The sequence below is a fragment of the Cryptotermes secundus genome, unplaced genomic scaffold (assembly GCF_002891405.2).
Source record: "Cryptotermes secundus unplaced genomic scaffold, Csec_1.0 scaffold238, whole genome shotgun sequence".
Lineage (NCBI taxonomy): Eukaryota > Metazoa > Arthropoda > Insecta > Blattodea > Kalotermitidae > Cryptotermes > Cryptotermes secundus.
The window spans coordinates 1,515,324-1,531,586 of NW_019728500.1; the positions used below are offsets into that span (position 1 = coordinate 1,515,324).

The 16,263-nt window shown below is 43.3% G+C and overlaps 1 protein-coding gene across 4 annotated transcripts in view; it reads left to right on the forward strand.

Annotated features, from left to right (window-relative positions):
* LOC111865176 (probable Ras GTPase-activating protein) overlaps positions 1–16,263 on the forward strand; it is a 569,826-nt gene that overhangs the window by 283,541 nt on the left and 270,022 nt on the right. For 3 of the 4 annotated variants that reach the window (XM_033751719.1, XM_033751717.1, XM_023852972.2), the window contains exons 3-4: positions 4,325–4,366; positions 11,880–12,090. In XM_033751719.1, coding sequence (XP_033607610.1) covers positions 4,325–4,366; positions 11,880–12,090 — 253 coding nt within the window. The remainder of the gene's footprint in view (positions 1–4,324; positions 4,367–11,879; positions 12,091–16,263) is intronic. The other variant, XM_033751718.1, reaches the window with a different exon arrangement.

The following is a 16,263-nucleotide window of genomic DNA, read 5'->3' on the forward strand; positions in this document are numbered from 1 at the left end:
CACAAAGACACAATTTTTGCAATTGTAAATTCGTCCTGTATCGTCACTGTATGAAGCACTGGAGTTTGCAGAATTTCCTATGCCTCTCTCGCCTTCAGGCCCGGCCTCCAGCGTGTCAACATATCGTAACACAAAGCCTGAGACTGGCATTCTTTGCGATGTGTAATGACTTAACTATAAAACTTAGGAATGCTGTAGCGATTTAGTTGCACCTGGTGAAGAGTAAGAGATTAGTCATGTTGAGTTATGAACACCGGATAAGGCTGAAATATGCGTGTTCTGGTATTATTCCCATGTTTATTCAAATGTAAAGGGGCTGTTGACAAATGCCAGACTTATTTTCAAATTATCTTCTTAGCAGAGACTTTCACTCAGAAGAAATAATTTAAGTTTTAACAACACGTGACGTAACGTTATTAGTATCCGCATACATGACGTAACTTTATTAGTATCCGCATACAACGGTTGTCGTCTCCGATTTTGTATGCTCGTGGGTTTCTTGACGCGTATAAATCCCATTGAAATTTAAGAGGGAATATTTCGGGCATAATATATATTAGGAAACAATTCCTGCACTCTGTGGTCTAGTGGTCAGAGTTCCTGGCTGCAGATCCAGAGGTCCCGGCTTCGATTCCGGGCGCTACCAGATTTTCTGAGAAGTAGCGAGTCTGGAACGGTGTACACTCAGCCTCATGAGGATAACTGAGGAGCTACTTGAATGGAGAAGNTTACCAGATTTTCTGAGAAGTTGCTAGTCTGGAACGGTGTACACTCAGCCTCGTGAGGATAACTGAGGAGCTACTTGAATGGAGAAGTATCGGCTCCGGTCTAGAAAACCGAGATTAACGGCCGTGGGAATCCGTTGCACTGACCACGCGACACCCTCTATCCTCTAAGGTTGGCACTAACTTCGCCGACAAGCGGCGGTTGCTCGGTCGGTATAGTTCGCTTGCGGACTAAAGGCAACGGAGTTTGTTTTTGTTTGTTCCTGTTCATCTGCAACATTCTCGTTTATAGAAATTAATTTCAATATAAATACCTAACCCCAATAAAGAAATTTATAATCCGCTTCAATACTAAACACACAAATTTTGTGACGACTCAAGCATACGTTCTGCTGTCTTTGTTTGCTACCATATTTTGTTTCGTATCCATAATTGATACCAATCTGCCCTCTTTTGCTACCAACTCATATATAACACAGGTCTGTCATGCTATAGTGCTGTTCGTAACTGCTTGCTAACATAATAACAATAGAAGAGCAAGCCTTGGCCTTTGAAATGTAAGGATGCTGTATCAGATAATTAGCTCCATGGAGCACAACTCCAAGCTAACTGACACTAAAGTCGTCAAGAAATTCCTTGCATTTTATAGAATTCAAAAAGTTATTACCATATTCGCAATATACCACCACTGGAACCTATAAAGAAAACAAACTTCATGATTTTAGTCCCCAAGCGAACTATACCGACCGAGCGACCGCCGCTTATCGGCGAAGTTTAGTGCCAACTTTTGCGGATAGAGGTTGTCGCGTAGTCAGCGTAACGAATCCCCACGGCCGTTAATTTCGGTTTTCTAGACCGCAGCCGCCATTTCCTTGAAATAGCTCCTCAATTATGATCACGAGGCTGAATGCACCCCATTCCAGACCCACTACTTCTCAGAAAAAATCTGGTAGCTCCGGGAATCGAACCCGGACCTCTGGAACGCTGACCACTAGACCACAGAGGCGGTCCACTGGAACCTATATCGAGCGAAATTAATCCAGTCCCCAAATTCTCAATCTAATTTGTCATTAATATTAATATTATCCTCCCTTCTACACCCGGGTCTCCCAAAACTCTTTGCTTCAAGTTCTTCGGCCAAAATTATGCACGGAGTTCCTAGCGTTTACGAATGCTACATTCTCTACTAATCTCATATTCATTCATGCTGAACAGAAATTATTAAGTTGGAACAGGCGACGAAAGCAAGCACATTAGCATAAGCTCGAATAAGACTACAAATCCATCAACACAATTATAGTCAGATCGTGGAAGGACATGAGAAATTTAACGAGATAATACAAGAAAATGTCAAAATGCCTCTATAATGAATCGGATAATTGTAAACCCATAATAACAATTTGATGTTTCACTTCAATATTTATTATCCTCATAGTCGCTTATATTTTGTTTCATCATCATCATCATCACCATCATCATCTGCAGTGGTTGAGCTTGTTAGCCTGTTCCGTCCTAAACATGAAGCATCTTTGAGGCGTCCGAATAATTCTTCTTTTTTTACCGCAGCAGGTTACTAGCCTGTTGCAAACCCCCCCCCCCCCCTTTTGGTGGACAGGGGTTTGGATACAGAGTTTCCTTCCTTTAGACAGGCCGCCTGCCTACCGTGGCTAACTAGTCCTGTCTACCCGCCGTGTAACGCTGGGAAGGAGGCCTTGCCGGGCGCTACCTACAGGAACATTGGGACCTGGAGCTGATACGAGGCAGTCACCACTCCCTGTGTTCGGGCTGCCTCTTATGAGAGTTCAAACTTGTTACCTTTGCTAAGTCGGTCATCCGGATTAGTGACAAAAATCTTAGAACAAAAATAAATGGAAAATTTAATGATATAAGTAGTGCTGATGAAAATAAATAAAATATTACTGTAGGGCCTTTATTTAAAAACTATAGGAAGACAATACATTTATTCATCGATAGAAGACTCAGAAGTTTACTTGTTTATGAGCGTAATGGTGCAGGTTTAAAGGAGCTGTCAAGTTTTGTCCGATCAGACAAGTGCTTCAACTCCTTCCTAAATGCGATGTGCCTTTTTACAATATGTACTCAGCGGTGAAGAACATTTTTCATATTTCGAGCCGAATTATCCGACATACGGATTAACTGTAACCAGAGTAGCGAGGGTTTACTGTATCTGTTTACAAATATTATCTGTTTTTGTGCTGGATTTCTAAAACAAGTGTTCCCAACGAGAAAAATAGTTCACTCTTCCATGCAGTAGCATCGCGAACCCCAGATTATAGATCTTTATCAGGTACAAGAGCTTCTGGTAGGTTCACAATACAAATCAACAGATGGCGCTGGAAACGCAACACGTCAGGACCTGTAAGCTTGGCTAATGATATGATTGCAATAGAATCACCATTGTAGTTTGCACATCACAGTGTCGTGCTATGTTTCACATTTCCTGTATTTCTTATAAATACTAACTGCAATTATACGGTTTGTAGAAGGTATGGTACATAAGAACTGCATGAATCATGCTGGGTGATGGGAGGTAATTTTTACACGTATCATTCCCAAAATTGATTTCGCATAGCTAAGCAAGTGCATTATTCAGCGTAACGAGGTGTGATAAAAATGTTCCGAAATTCTTGTGTCTGTGCCAAGACAGTAGGATGTGTGTATGACCTTGAACATCGTCAGTATAGCAGCTTGTGACTAGAACATTGCTAATAACCTCAAACCCGGTTTCGGTTTTCACACGGTTCATTTCTAACTTGTTATAAATAAATTTTATTCGCACTGAAAATCATTCATAAACATTTTTAGTTTTTCTTTTAATGCTAGTGACTAAGTCGCTTGTACTGCGGCCACATCTGGCCTATTGTACCAGCCCCAGATAATAGATGAAGGTGATTGTGGAGCAATTGGTGGAATGAAGATTGGCAGGGAAAACCTAAGTACTCGGAGAAAACCTGCCCCAGCGCCACTTTGTCCACCACAAACCCCACGTGATCAGACCGGGGATCGAACCCGGGCGGTCGCGGTGGGAAGGCAGCGACTAGCCGGTTGAGCTATGGCGCGGTCTCCAAAATGCTTAGTTACAACAAGGGATTTTTCAGACTGTGGCATGATATCTTTACAACAGTGACATGTTTTGACCTTGGCTTACCGTAGGCCTTTTGGTATATCTGTGTTACGTATTAAATAATGTATTATGGTATATCTTACGGCGTTTTGCACCATCTCGGTTAGACCTGTCGTAAAACGAGAGGTTTACATAGGGCAGAGATGCACACAAGTTTGAAGAAAAGGAATTTTATATTCCTGTTGTTCTCTGATTGAAATTCCTGAGCATTTTTGTTACACCTGAGCACAATTTTAATGGCTATGTGTAATTTATAGTAATATAATATATTCCTATCTGAACATTAGTGTTCTCTTATTCCTCTAACTTAGTGGTGTTGATACACGCATGATATTTTTCCCAGATCTTATCTTGGGTGCATTAAGTGTTTTCGCTTGTAGCTATTTCTTGATATTAACTGTTTTACTTACTAACAATTTATATATTCTCGTCTCTTTTCCTTCCATACTTACAGATTTTTCCCGGAACGCCGTGCCGTCCTCGGTCCCAGATTAAGGTGGGTTCTACTCGGTGTTGGTTTGTAAATATATATATATATATATAATTCTGCATGCTCATGTAATAATGCATTTATTGTATACTGACAGTCCTAACTGCGGGCTTTTCTTTTGTCCTTCCAGGCAAATTCTGGGTTAGTACTCTCACGTGTATTAACGTGACTCCCGACGGGGTTTTGGATTGGATATTGGATTTATTGACCACTTACAGGCCGTAACTACAAGTAACTATAACACTACCGCTGTTTGCACACTTCACAAAATCACACGAAGTCTTTTCCAGGCCGCAGTGTCTTCACTAGTAGTTGCCTGGTAACAGCTTCCAAGAAGGGCTAGTCCTCTGCTTCCGGGCTCAAGTCCTCTCTGAAGGGCAGCGTCCTTCAAACTGACTCTTCTTGAGTCTGAGTGAGTCTTATGTTACGACCGACCGTCAGTCGGCCAGTCTGTCTTGGGATGAAGCACCCATCTGGGGTTTGAGACCAGATCTTTATTACTGTCAGAAAGCTGCGGGTTTGTTGATGTGGGGCGCTCTTTCTGATGAGAGGACGAGTCTTTCGTTTACAGTTGCTGCTAGCCATCGCCAGCACATTCTCGGGTCCGACTCCCGTGTGACTCGTGACCATATTTTAATGTCTCAGATTCGAGACTTCCCTTTTCGTCACCTCCTGCGGCCCGCAGGTCTACGGCGGAAGTATTCGACCCCGCCTCCTTATAACCTCTTTGCACGGACCGAGTAGAAAACACCGTTTCGAACAGTAGTTCCGCTGTTGCATGCGTAATCGTTGCCGCTGGAACGTGTTTACCGAACCGTTGCCTAGAAACGGCTACACACTACAGTACCTTAAATTAAGCTTCGACACTTTCAAATATACTAAATTTTCAATCTATAAACGCGGTTAACCCTTTCAAACACAGCAGTAGCTGTATGTACAGCCTGCTGTAATATAAACATATATTATTTTCCGCACAGCGTAACTGGGTTTGTCATATAACTCTCAGAGCAGACAGTGATTACGAGTATATCCAGTGACTACTGTTCCTGCTGACATGTCTGCTGCCTCGCCACTGTGAAAGCTTCAGATCATAAACAGCATTAAGTGGTTGGTCTTTGTAATGAAGATGCGGTATGTTTTCTGTGATGTAGGAACTGAATCTCAAAAACGATCTTTATGTTATCGAAAGTCGTCAAAAGGTTAAGAACAGTATTGCTTGTATCTCACATCCATCGGTCTCCATTAGCATCCAGACGTGATATGCAGCGAGCATGACATTCGCGGGTTTACGGCGCAGGCCGTACATGCTGGTACTTCGTGCGTTGAACCCATACAGTGATCCCACTTCCGACAAGTGCCTATACCAGTGTCGGACGTTTAGGAGGTCTTAGAGAAACCTGGCAGAAATGCAAGGGAAGATCAACAGGAACTCGCAGATTGAATCTACAGCCACCTGCTCACTCTGATCTCTCGTTCCCGAATTTTTCTACCATGAAGATGGAGGCGATAAGTTCATCCGAAACACCAGTTTACACAATACCTACGCGACGTCACATCCCAGAAGACGACATTCTTCATAGTCACCGCCGTGAAAATCTTAATTCTTTATGTAGCTTTATTTATTTTATTTAGCAAGGATAATGCCTTAAACTGATCTAAGACTCCTTTTTCTAGAACGTTTTCAACTCTCTGTTTGCTAAGCATCGTACTCAGAATTAAATAATTAATCTGATACAGAGACAGCTTCATTTAATAAATCATAGAAATAAAATATCTTATTTAGCTAGTCTCTTTACCAGTTACACAACCGTCTCTGTGGTCTAGTGGTCAGAGTTGCAGGCTACATATCCAGAGGTTCCGGTTCTTTTCCCAGCGCTACCAGATTTTTTTAGAAATAGTGGGTCTGGAACGGGGTCCACTCAGCCTCCTGAAGATAATTGAGGAGATATTTCAAGGAAATAGCGGCTCCGGTCTAGAAAATCGAGACCAACAGCCGTGTGGATCCGTTACGCTAACCACGCGACACCCTCTATCCGCTGAAGTTGGCACTGACTTCGGCGACAAGCGGCGGTCGCTCTGTCGGTATAGTTCGCTTGCTGACTACAGGCCACAGAGTTAGCAGTTACACAGGTTATGAGGCGGATTGCCTTGTTGGTAAGATGCATAGGTACGGACTGGAAGGCCGGGAATGGGGACAATATTCTGTCCCTCACAGCACCCACAGTGTCCCAGCACCGGCCGAGGCCTCGCCATGCGTCCGCTTTAACGAACGTCGTCACGTCCGTTGTAGAAATAAACAAGAGAGGCGAATGCTACGCTTTCTTCTGGCTCCATTGCAGATAAAATCTACGCACCGCATTCTGCAATTGTGTGGTGTCCTTAGCAACGTCCTTCATAAAGTACGTTCGTTGCAACGGACGTACTTTGTGCGCTCGTGTGGCCCCAGCCTAAGCAGGACGAATCTACGAAAGCTGTCAGTCAGGATATATGCTAACCGTATCTAAATTCTAACCGAACATCTTTCGAAAACAATTTCGGGGCTTTATCGCCTCGCGAAACTGTTCGGCGTGAGTGAATGACTGGACGGAAAGATAAGTCATTCTCGTTGGCGAGTTCATGTAAAATGTAATTAACCGCGGTACCCACGGTGTCACATGGCTCTCGGCCGCGTCATGACATCGACTTTACCTGTTGCGGCAGCCAGGAAGTGGGTCAGTCAGTCTCCAGGGTAACGGTGTCCCGCACCCACGGCGATGTGACAACTTTGCCTTTCTCTGCAGATGACCCGACAAGTTGCTTCCGAGCCGTGCTGATTGCCCTGCTTATCCTCTCCTGCGCAGATTATGCTCAAGCTGGCAGCCATCTTTCTTCCTCTCTCTCTCTTTCTTTCTAAGGTGAAGTTGTCCCTGAAGACGTACGGGAGAGCGGATGTATAAATCCACGTATTCTTGACATATGCACTAGTTGTGAGTGGTCTGCTTCACGCCCCAGCCGCTATATACCCCGGGGGAAGAGCCCCCCGGTAGACATTGGATAGGAGGTTGGGCGGACCCCACGATTAGTCTGGACGACGCGGAAAGAAGAGAAATCTTGCCCCTAATAGGACTCGAACTCGACTCCTCGGCCGTCCAGCCTGTAGCCAGTCGCTATACCGACTGCGCTGTCCCGGCTACCCTATGAACAAGATATCACAGGAGGAATAATGAGTATTCTGGGAGGCCATAGTATCGGTCACTCTAAGCCAAAAAAAGGTATACGTACATATGTCCTATTCCTAACGGTTCCCGAGTTAGAACTATTTTACTGTACGGTTCCAAAATTATTGATAAGAAACTGATATTACGTACTGTTTCTAGTACCGGTATTTACTGTTCAAGTCACAAAGTTGGCACAGTTTACCTAGTATAATATATTTTCGAAAAATTATATACACTCGTTTTTGCTTAGAATGACTGAAACNTAAGAGAGGGCGGAGCTGAAAACTACTGGGGCCGATGTCTCTTGTGTCTGTGGAGCTGTGCAAATACTCGTGTGATAATACTGTTCCTAAAACCATACATATTCCACTCGGTCACAAGTCTGTATTCAATTGTCGCCAAGTTTGAAGCCAGTCACACGAATCCGTCCCGTGACATCACGACAAGAACAGATAAACCACGATGTTCCGTACAGTTCACTGTGTATTAACGTGTTGTGTATGTAATACAAATCACCACCCTGTGGTCTCATGAAAAATTCATCAGACGGAATTTTTTATGACAGAATTCATTATGTAATGCATAAAGACGCGTACGTTACATGACAATAAGGGTATTGTGTGAGTCGCTTGCTGTTCATCTGCGCGGAGCCAAGGATACATTGCCCTCTACCCAGCCGACCATATGTTTTACGTTACCTTCCCCAGGTTCTAATTGCGTTTGTTTATTTTAGTTTAAGGGCAATGTTTTTATTTTGTGGGGCATAGTATTCAAACTTTACACACATTTTTATTTAAAGAATAGTATTCTGGAGAATGTTTGTTCCTCGTACTGTTTAACGACTGTAATGGTTATGCTGTGGTAGTCAGGGGGAAAGGGTGAAAACGTAGGGTGTCTTAGTTCATGGGGAGCGGCCCAAAACTCAGTAGAGTCGGATAGTTCCCAAATAAGTCAGATCCTTTACAGCTGCGCTAAAGTGATAAAAATTGAGTTCATTTCTTTATTTATTAAAATGCTTACTCAACGGCGCATAGGGAAATTATAAAGTAAACACAAAAAAGAAACGAATACACAAACAAAATAGTAAACATGGCGTCATAACCTTTTGACAAGCGTAACACTTCAGTAAGCAGTATCACGCCAACAACTGCAGTGAAAAAATAAATAAATTAGTCTTAAACGCAATTAGTATTTTAATAATTAAATTCCATTATAAATTAATTCTAAATAATATATAAGAATTCAGTTCGTACCTCACAGGCAACACATTGCGTCTCCTCTACAAAGACTAACCGGTTAATGCTGCTCAGGGAAACAGTCGCTGTTTATTGTGAGAACCATACGGAACACATAAATACACTCTGTGTGGACAGAATGTAAAGTGTGGTATTGTCACGTGTATTAGTGACTATAGACGGGATTTGGATTGGTAAATACATTTATTGACCGCTTACAGGTCGCAGTTAGAAATAACTATAACACTATTGCTGATTTCCACACTACAAGTCACTCCACACGAAGTCTTCTGAGTCTGCTTTTGGTAGTCTTTACTTGGTAACAGCTCTCAACAATATCTGTTTCTCCGCAGTGTCTTCACTGGACATTTCCTGGTAACGAATCTTAACAATGGGGATTCTTCAGCTTCCTTTGTCCACTAGTTCACTCCACAGCTGAACCCTCAATTGCACTGCACCCACTCGCAGAATTTAACTCTGTCGGTCGAGCCATATAGCCTCTGAGCGGAATCACAGAGAACACGGCCTGAAACGCCTTTCTATTGTTGTGTGACGTCACCGCGCACGCGTATGCTGCGGGTGCTACGTAGCAACGGTTGTACGCGTCACATATCGTGACATCTCCTCTATTACGTGCAGGCATTACCTAGCAACTGCTGTTTCTCTGCCTCAATAGTTCTTGCTTTCAGCAAATACGCCACAGTATGATAAATAAGGTGGTACATATAGTATCCACTAGGCTTTAAGAAGTTAAGAAAACCCGTTATGGCTGAAAGTACGTCAAGACCCCCACAAACAACACGGAAGAGACCACTTGGTAGAACCTAGGGTAGTTAAAGAACACGGCTGTGAGAGTGTGAAATTGATTCATTTCGCTTAGGATAGGGTTCAGTCACGTGTTCTTATGAACACGACAACGAGCGAAGTGTACAGAGAGGGCGCCCCAAAATGGACAGAACAGCAACTTTCATATAAGAAGAAAACCTGGGGCTCGGCGCCAAGACAGACTCACTGATCGTCAGTCGCAATGTGACTTTGACTTGACGAAGTGTACGGTCCTCTGAGTTGTAACGCTTTCTAGTTCGAGTGAGTCTTACGTTTCGGAAGAACATATCGTCTACATCTTCAGGGTCGAAGCGTAGGCCAAGCAAGAATCCTTCGGTTTGCATAAAAGACGGGCCATGTCTTGACTAACTGGGCCCCTGTCATTTTCTTAACAAAGACTGTCCCATTAAGTTAGGTGTTTAAGACAATGTTCTTTGTATGCAGGACGCCTGAATAGCCGTGACTAGACTGTACGCTCAACACCCATGACGGAGAAGTTGCCTGATAAACACGGCGTTTCCTTCGACCCACTCGCTGTTGGCGTCTATTGTTGGTCAGTACGTGCAGATGACCCCCCCCCCCTTATGTGTTGCTCTGCTTGACCTACATCTGTGAAGGAGAAGAAATCCAGTTAGACGAGATCATGTGAAATAATTCGATAGCTTAGTTTGGTTTTGGGCGTTTGAATGATATCAGAGCCTGCTTCACGCTGGTTTCTTGCTTGGCTTACTCTTCGACCCTGAAACTACAGGCGATATATCCCTCCGAAATATCGGTTGAGTTTCGCCGGCCTGCCTGGCATTATATCCCAGAACATAGACCTCTACTAGTAACGATGCATTTCAAATGCAGCCACTGAAGTTTTGCGGTATGCCGACATCTAATTGCTGCTTTAGCATCAGTGAACTTTGTAGTTTCACTCATATTGAGCTGTTCTCCTTTAGTCTCGTATACTTGTAACACCTTCATTATCTGGAAAGGCTGAGGAGGACGGTTTCAGTGTGAAAGTGCTCCCATTCTTACCCATCCTTGTGCAGCTGAATAGAAATCCGCTGGGTTTCGATGTTTCGGCCTAACTGGCCATCGTCAGGTGTACAAGGCGTGATTAAGGAGTCTACTATGCTTTTATTTTGATGTATTCTACGCGTCTAGATGCGTCGTGCAGGTTATGTGTCTAACCGCATGTTTGCTTTATGTTTGTTGAATATGTCGCTCTCATTTCCTTTGGTGTTGTATCAGTTTTTCTTGGCCCTGAGTGTTTTTCGTGTGTTTCTTGGTGTTTCAAATAAACAGTGTTCAGTTACCGTTTCTTTTGTGCTGGATACTGTAAGAATACGAAATGGCAAAAACCGAGAAGGCCGGTCACGGTAGCCGAGCGGTCTAAGGCATGTACTGTCTTCTCTCGCTTGGAAACCGGGATCGTGGGTTCGAATCCCACTCAGGGTATGGATGTTTAGTTTGTGTGTGTGCGTTTTTCTGTGCTTGTGTACAGGTAGAGGCCTTGCGACGAGCTGATCACCCGCCCAAGGAATCCTACCGAACGTGTAAGATCTAGAAAAACCGAAGTGAACGGAGAAGTTCATGGAGGTAGGCCTAGGCCCACTGGGGCTTTAGTGCCAAGGAAAAAAACCGAGAAGAGGGTATTAAGAAATCCGGTATGTGTAGACTCGAACATTTTGAATATCTGTGAGGATCTTCCGTAGATATTGCTGAATTATAGAGAATGGTGCGGAAGTAGGCGTGAGGATAAAGGATATGCCGCCCCAAGAAATGTTATCAATGTACTGATCCTGCATGTATCGCTGTAGAAGGAAATATCGAGCGGGAATAGAGACTTAGTGTGTTCGTGTTCTATGTTTGCCCTGCATGATTCGATTTAGTTGAACTACATTTTTATATCGAAAATTCGTATTAAATATATGAAGTCGCGTTTAAGTAGTTAGGGCCGATGCCTAATGCTCGGGAAGTCCCATGTTCGAATATCGGTCATAACTGAGAACTTTTTGGTTTTCCTTAGTCTCTCCAGGAGGGTTATGTCCATTTCGATTCTTTCCCATTAATTTTAAGTTCTGATATTTGCTGCTGTTATTTTCGTTATTGCTTTAAGTGAGAACGTTGTCATCTGAGCCATTAAGTCGAACACATTAATTTCTCCTTAAAACCGCCATTACTGTTGAAGCCTCCGAGATATTCCTCTATAAACCGACAGCAGTTTCCGCTCTCCGCACCGATATTTCTCGTTAATTTCAGTTTCTCTCGCAGATTGGAGATGCATTGTTCGTGGATCTCCCACGAGTTCGCCTGGATGGAGGCGCAAAGGCCTTTCGTCAGCGGTGGGGATACGAACTCAGTCCACCACCACCCCTCCTAGAGGAGGAAGAAGGAGAAGGTTGTGAGGCGGAGGTGGAAGGGGAACCAGCAGAAACAGCATCGCTGAGAGAGGAAGGTACCCTCCACACCTTGTCGCCACTCGGTGAGTACTCGCCAGCCAGTCCTTACCGGAAACGGTATCTCAAGGAAGTACAGGAGATTCCCTTTCCGCTTTATAGTCTTTAGCTATTAATGGACGTTCTTACTATCAGAAATTGGTTAGGTAAAAGATAAAGTAGTTCTTTGGCTTAATTTATTAAGAAACGCGCCATGAATATGTATAGGGGAGTGGAGGTATAGCTCCACGATTCCTTACCTTGGCACTATATGGAGGTGAGCGGTCAACTTCGCGCCCCTGCCGCTATAACCCCCAGTGTCCCTTGTATACGAGGCTGAATGGGCCCCATAATCTCTCTGGACCTTATGAAGAAGAGAAATATCCCATGTCCGTATGGGAAATCGAACCCCGACTTCTCGGTCATCCAGCTGGTAGCCTGCGTGCTATACCGATGGAGCTATTCTTGCTCCAGATTCTTTTTTTTTAGGAATTAAACTAATATTCATCTCAGAAGAGAATTTATGTTCAAGTTTCAATCATAATGAATTGTTTCACGGTGGGACTAATAATAAACATTATCTTGTATACGAATTTATGTTTTCACTGTGGTTCAGATGCGTTTACTTTGTTGTCTTGTACGCTGTGACATCATATAACCGAGCAAGATGACTTCATAAGGCCGCGCCACAGCTCAAGCGGTTAGTCGCTGGCTTCTCACCGCGGCGGCCCGGGTTCGATTCCGGGTCTGGTCAAGTGGGATTTGTTGTGGACAAAGTGGCGCTGGGGTGGTTTTTCTCCGAGTACTTCGGTTTCCCTTGCCAATCTTCATTCCACCAAATTCTCCATCATCATAATCACCCGGGGCTGGTACAATAGGCCAATCAGTGGCCGCCGTGCCACCCCTCACTATGCGAATTAAATGAATTAAAAAAGACTTCATCGGGAATCGAACCCGCGACCTTCCGCCTTGTAGCATAGTGGCTGAACCAGCTACGCTACCGCGCGTCCCAACAGAATAAAACAGAAATGAAGTATGACAATGTAAATGTCTGTCAAGGTTTTACAATTGTACGTGTTCAAAATGTCCGCAATTAGCGCCCGAAGATATGAGATGCAAGCGGCGATATTCTGGGACACACTGTACCGATAAGTGGCGGCCAGTGTGAGAAGGGAAGAACGTCAGTACCGAGCTTGTAGAAGCCTACAAAGAAGAGAGACGATATGATGGCAGAAGACTGCAGGGTTGTTACTTTTTTTGCCTTCCAGAATGGGCCGTAAATGGAAGAGCAAATTGCACAAAAAAGTCATCCAGATCGTAAAGACATTTTATGGAGGATGAATATTTCAAAGAGAGACGAAAATTTATATTCTTATTACACAAAATGTGTGTGTGTAGTTCAGGCAGTTTCTGCACTTCACAAACTTGGACCTGGATATAACGAAATATGAAAGGACTAAAACACATATGAGCGAAGTGCCATATATATGCATTGAAGGATCAACGTTAAGGGGCTATAAAACTTCACGTGAAAAACATATAAAGGGAAAACATAAGTCCTCAGGAATACACTGAAATTGTCGCGTCATAAAAATGGACGAAAGAAGAATGACGTGGATGTGACTAGGTCGAGAATTGGAGGAAAGATGCTGGGGGGGTATAGAGCGCAGAGAGAAAATATGGAACGTTCTCAGTGATGGAATTGAAAGTTAATGCATGTCAATACTATTTATTGTGAGCAGCACCTGCAGCATTCCACCCTCATCAGTACAGGTCACTGACGAGGAATGAAGTACATACCCTCCGAAAACAACTGACAGGCATTGCCACTGCACCAGGTTTCTCTGTACTATTACCAAGGACATCTGGCATGGTTGGCGTGCGGATTGCTAGAATTCATCTTGGACATTAAAAGAATGAAAACGTTAAAGCTGAATCCGTTTTATTTTATTGATATGAAGGATTCAGTTCTTTTTTTGTTTTTCGTCTGTAATATATGGAACAGAAAGTAAACGAAATTCAGGCAGTTGCGTGTATGTATTTTGACTAGTATCATATCATAAGTATTGAACAGGAGGAGATCCGGCTGCTGTGAACATGAGAGAAGTTAGCGATCGAGTTAACGTAACCGGTCAGACTCTCCCAGTAGGTAGCGCCAGAGACGCGTAGTTGTGGATGTATCACCTAGATGGCAAAACTAGTCTCTTTTATAGCACCGGAACGTTAATTCCAAATGTCGGGTTTATGTTCCAGACCCATGCAACCTACAATAGTCCCTGTTCTTTTGCTTATTCCCATCCATTATCTTCTTCTCGCCCATTTTTCGTCTTTCCAGTGCGAGATTCAAATGACCGAATGTGATGAGAAATGTCCTGATGTTGATAGTGTTGTGTATTCAGTCTGAAAGAGACTGCAATGGATTTCCGTCGTGACAAGTGCAGGTCTTCGTTGGTTACCGTGCGACTGAACGTTGTCATCACATCAAAAGGCAACAAATGTATATTTGCTTAGAACTGTCTCAATTCTTTCCTTTTTCTCCATATATAGTTCATATTACTCTCGATGGCCTGAACTTAACATACAGTCAAAGAGGAGTGCACAATGGCAAAACGTCTGACACGCTTTTAGAGGTAACATGTTCGACTCCCGGCTGCCCTGAGGACTTTCCTGCCCCTTCGGGGTTTTCTGATTAAAATTAATCAAAGTCATATTGCAAAGGTCAGTCGGTTACGTGACCCCTGTGCCATGGTTATACTGAGTGACGCAATAGATTAACGAGCAACCACCTGCAGTATGAAAGTTCCAGAGTTTTGAAATTGCAGACAATTTTTAAATTTTGGAATTTTATAAAGTTTCTTTCTAAATTTTCATTTCATTTTCAACTTAAATTTTTTTTAATGTCATTAAATTGTCGATATTTAATTTGAACACTTTCAGCTCTTTCAAATTCTCGACGTAATTGAATTTTTTTAAGAATTTAAAATTTTCTAAATTTTTGGAATGTAAGAAATCTACGAACAGCCGATCACAGTGGCCGCGCGGTCAAAGGTATGAACTGTCTTCGCCCACTCCAACACTGGGGTCGTGGTTTCGAATCCCACTCAAAGCATGGATATCTGTTTGTGTTTATGCTGTCTTTGTGTTAGATAGCGACCTTGCGTCGGGCTGATCCCCCGTCCAAGGAGTCGTGTCGACTGTCTTGGATTAAGAAGAAACCGAAATGAAACGAAGCGTTTGACGGATGCCCTATGCTCCATTTGGGAGCAATAGAAATATAAGAAGAAATTTACGAAAGCTTTCCAGTCTCTTATATTTTCTAGTAATTATTGAGGGTTGGCGTTAATGAAATTTGCTAGCAAGAATAACATTATTAAGCTTATACATCATATTGTGAACACAATTTCGGTTACTCGTTTGATTTTGAGTGGGCCTCGCTCGACTTCTTGTTTCCAGTGATATCTGCCTAGGTAAAGGCAAAGTTTTCGAGAGACTTATTTAATTATGTACCACGCAGTATAAGGAAATGGGGATATAGATGCACATAATGTTCACCTCGACATCAGATTGAGGTAAGTGGGAAGTTTCACGACCCGAACAAAGTGCTCCCGGTACCCGCTGAAGAGGAGGCTTTGTGGGCCTCTTAGCCGGTCTGAAGGCTGTGGAGTAGAGAAATATCTTCTGCCTTTGCCGGGAGTCGAACCGCAGTTCTTCTGCCGTCCAGCCCATAACACATCGCTGGACTGACTTGGCTATACCAGTTCCTGGTAGATCCTTACTTACTTAATCCGTTCCTCTTATTCCTTACGATGTCGATGTTGTTTTTCATTTGATCATTTTACAGACGATAGAATTCCTTGGATGAGTGATCAGCTCGTCACAAGACCTCTACCTAAACACCGGACAAGACAGACACAGAATAAACACACACACCAAACATCCATACCTTGTGTGCGATTCGAACCCACGATCCGGGCTTCCGAGCGAGCGAATATAGTACATGTCTCAGACCGCTCGGCTACCGTGACCGGCTGTACATACTTACACTGAGTTTAAATAGTAAAAGCTTGTATTAGGGCCCCAAAACTTGCCTTTAAATCGCAATATCGACCTTCATTTGTTGATTTATATTCACGTGTACGAGAAAATAATATTAGCAAAAAAAAAAGACTATATTATTAACGTCCGAATATCGAGGCAGCCCGGACCAAATTCCTCTCGAT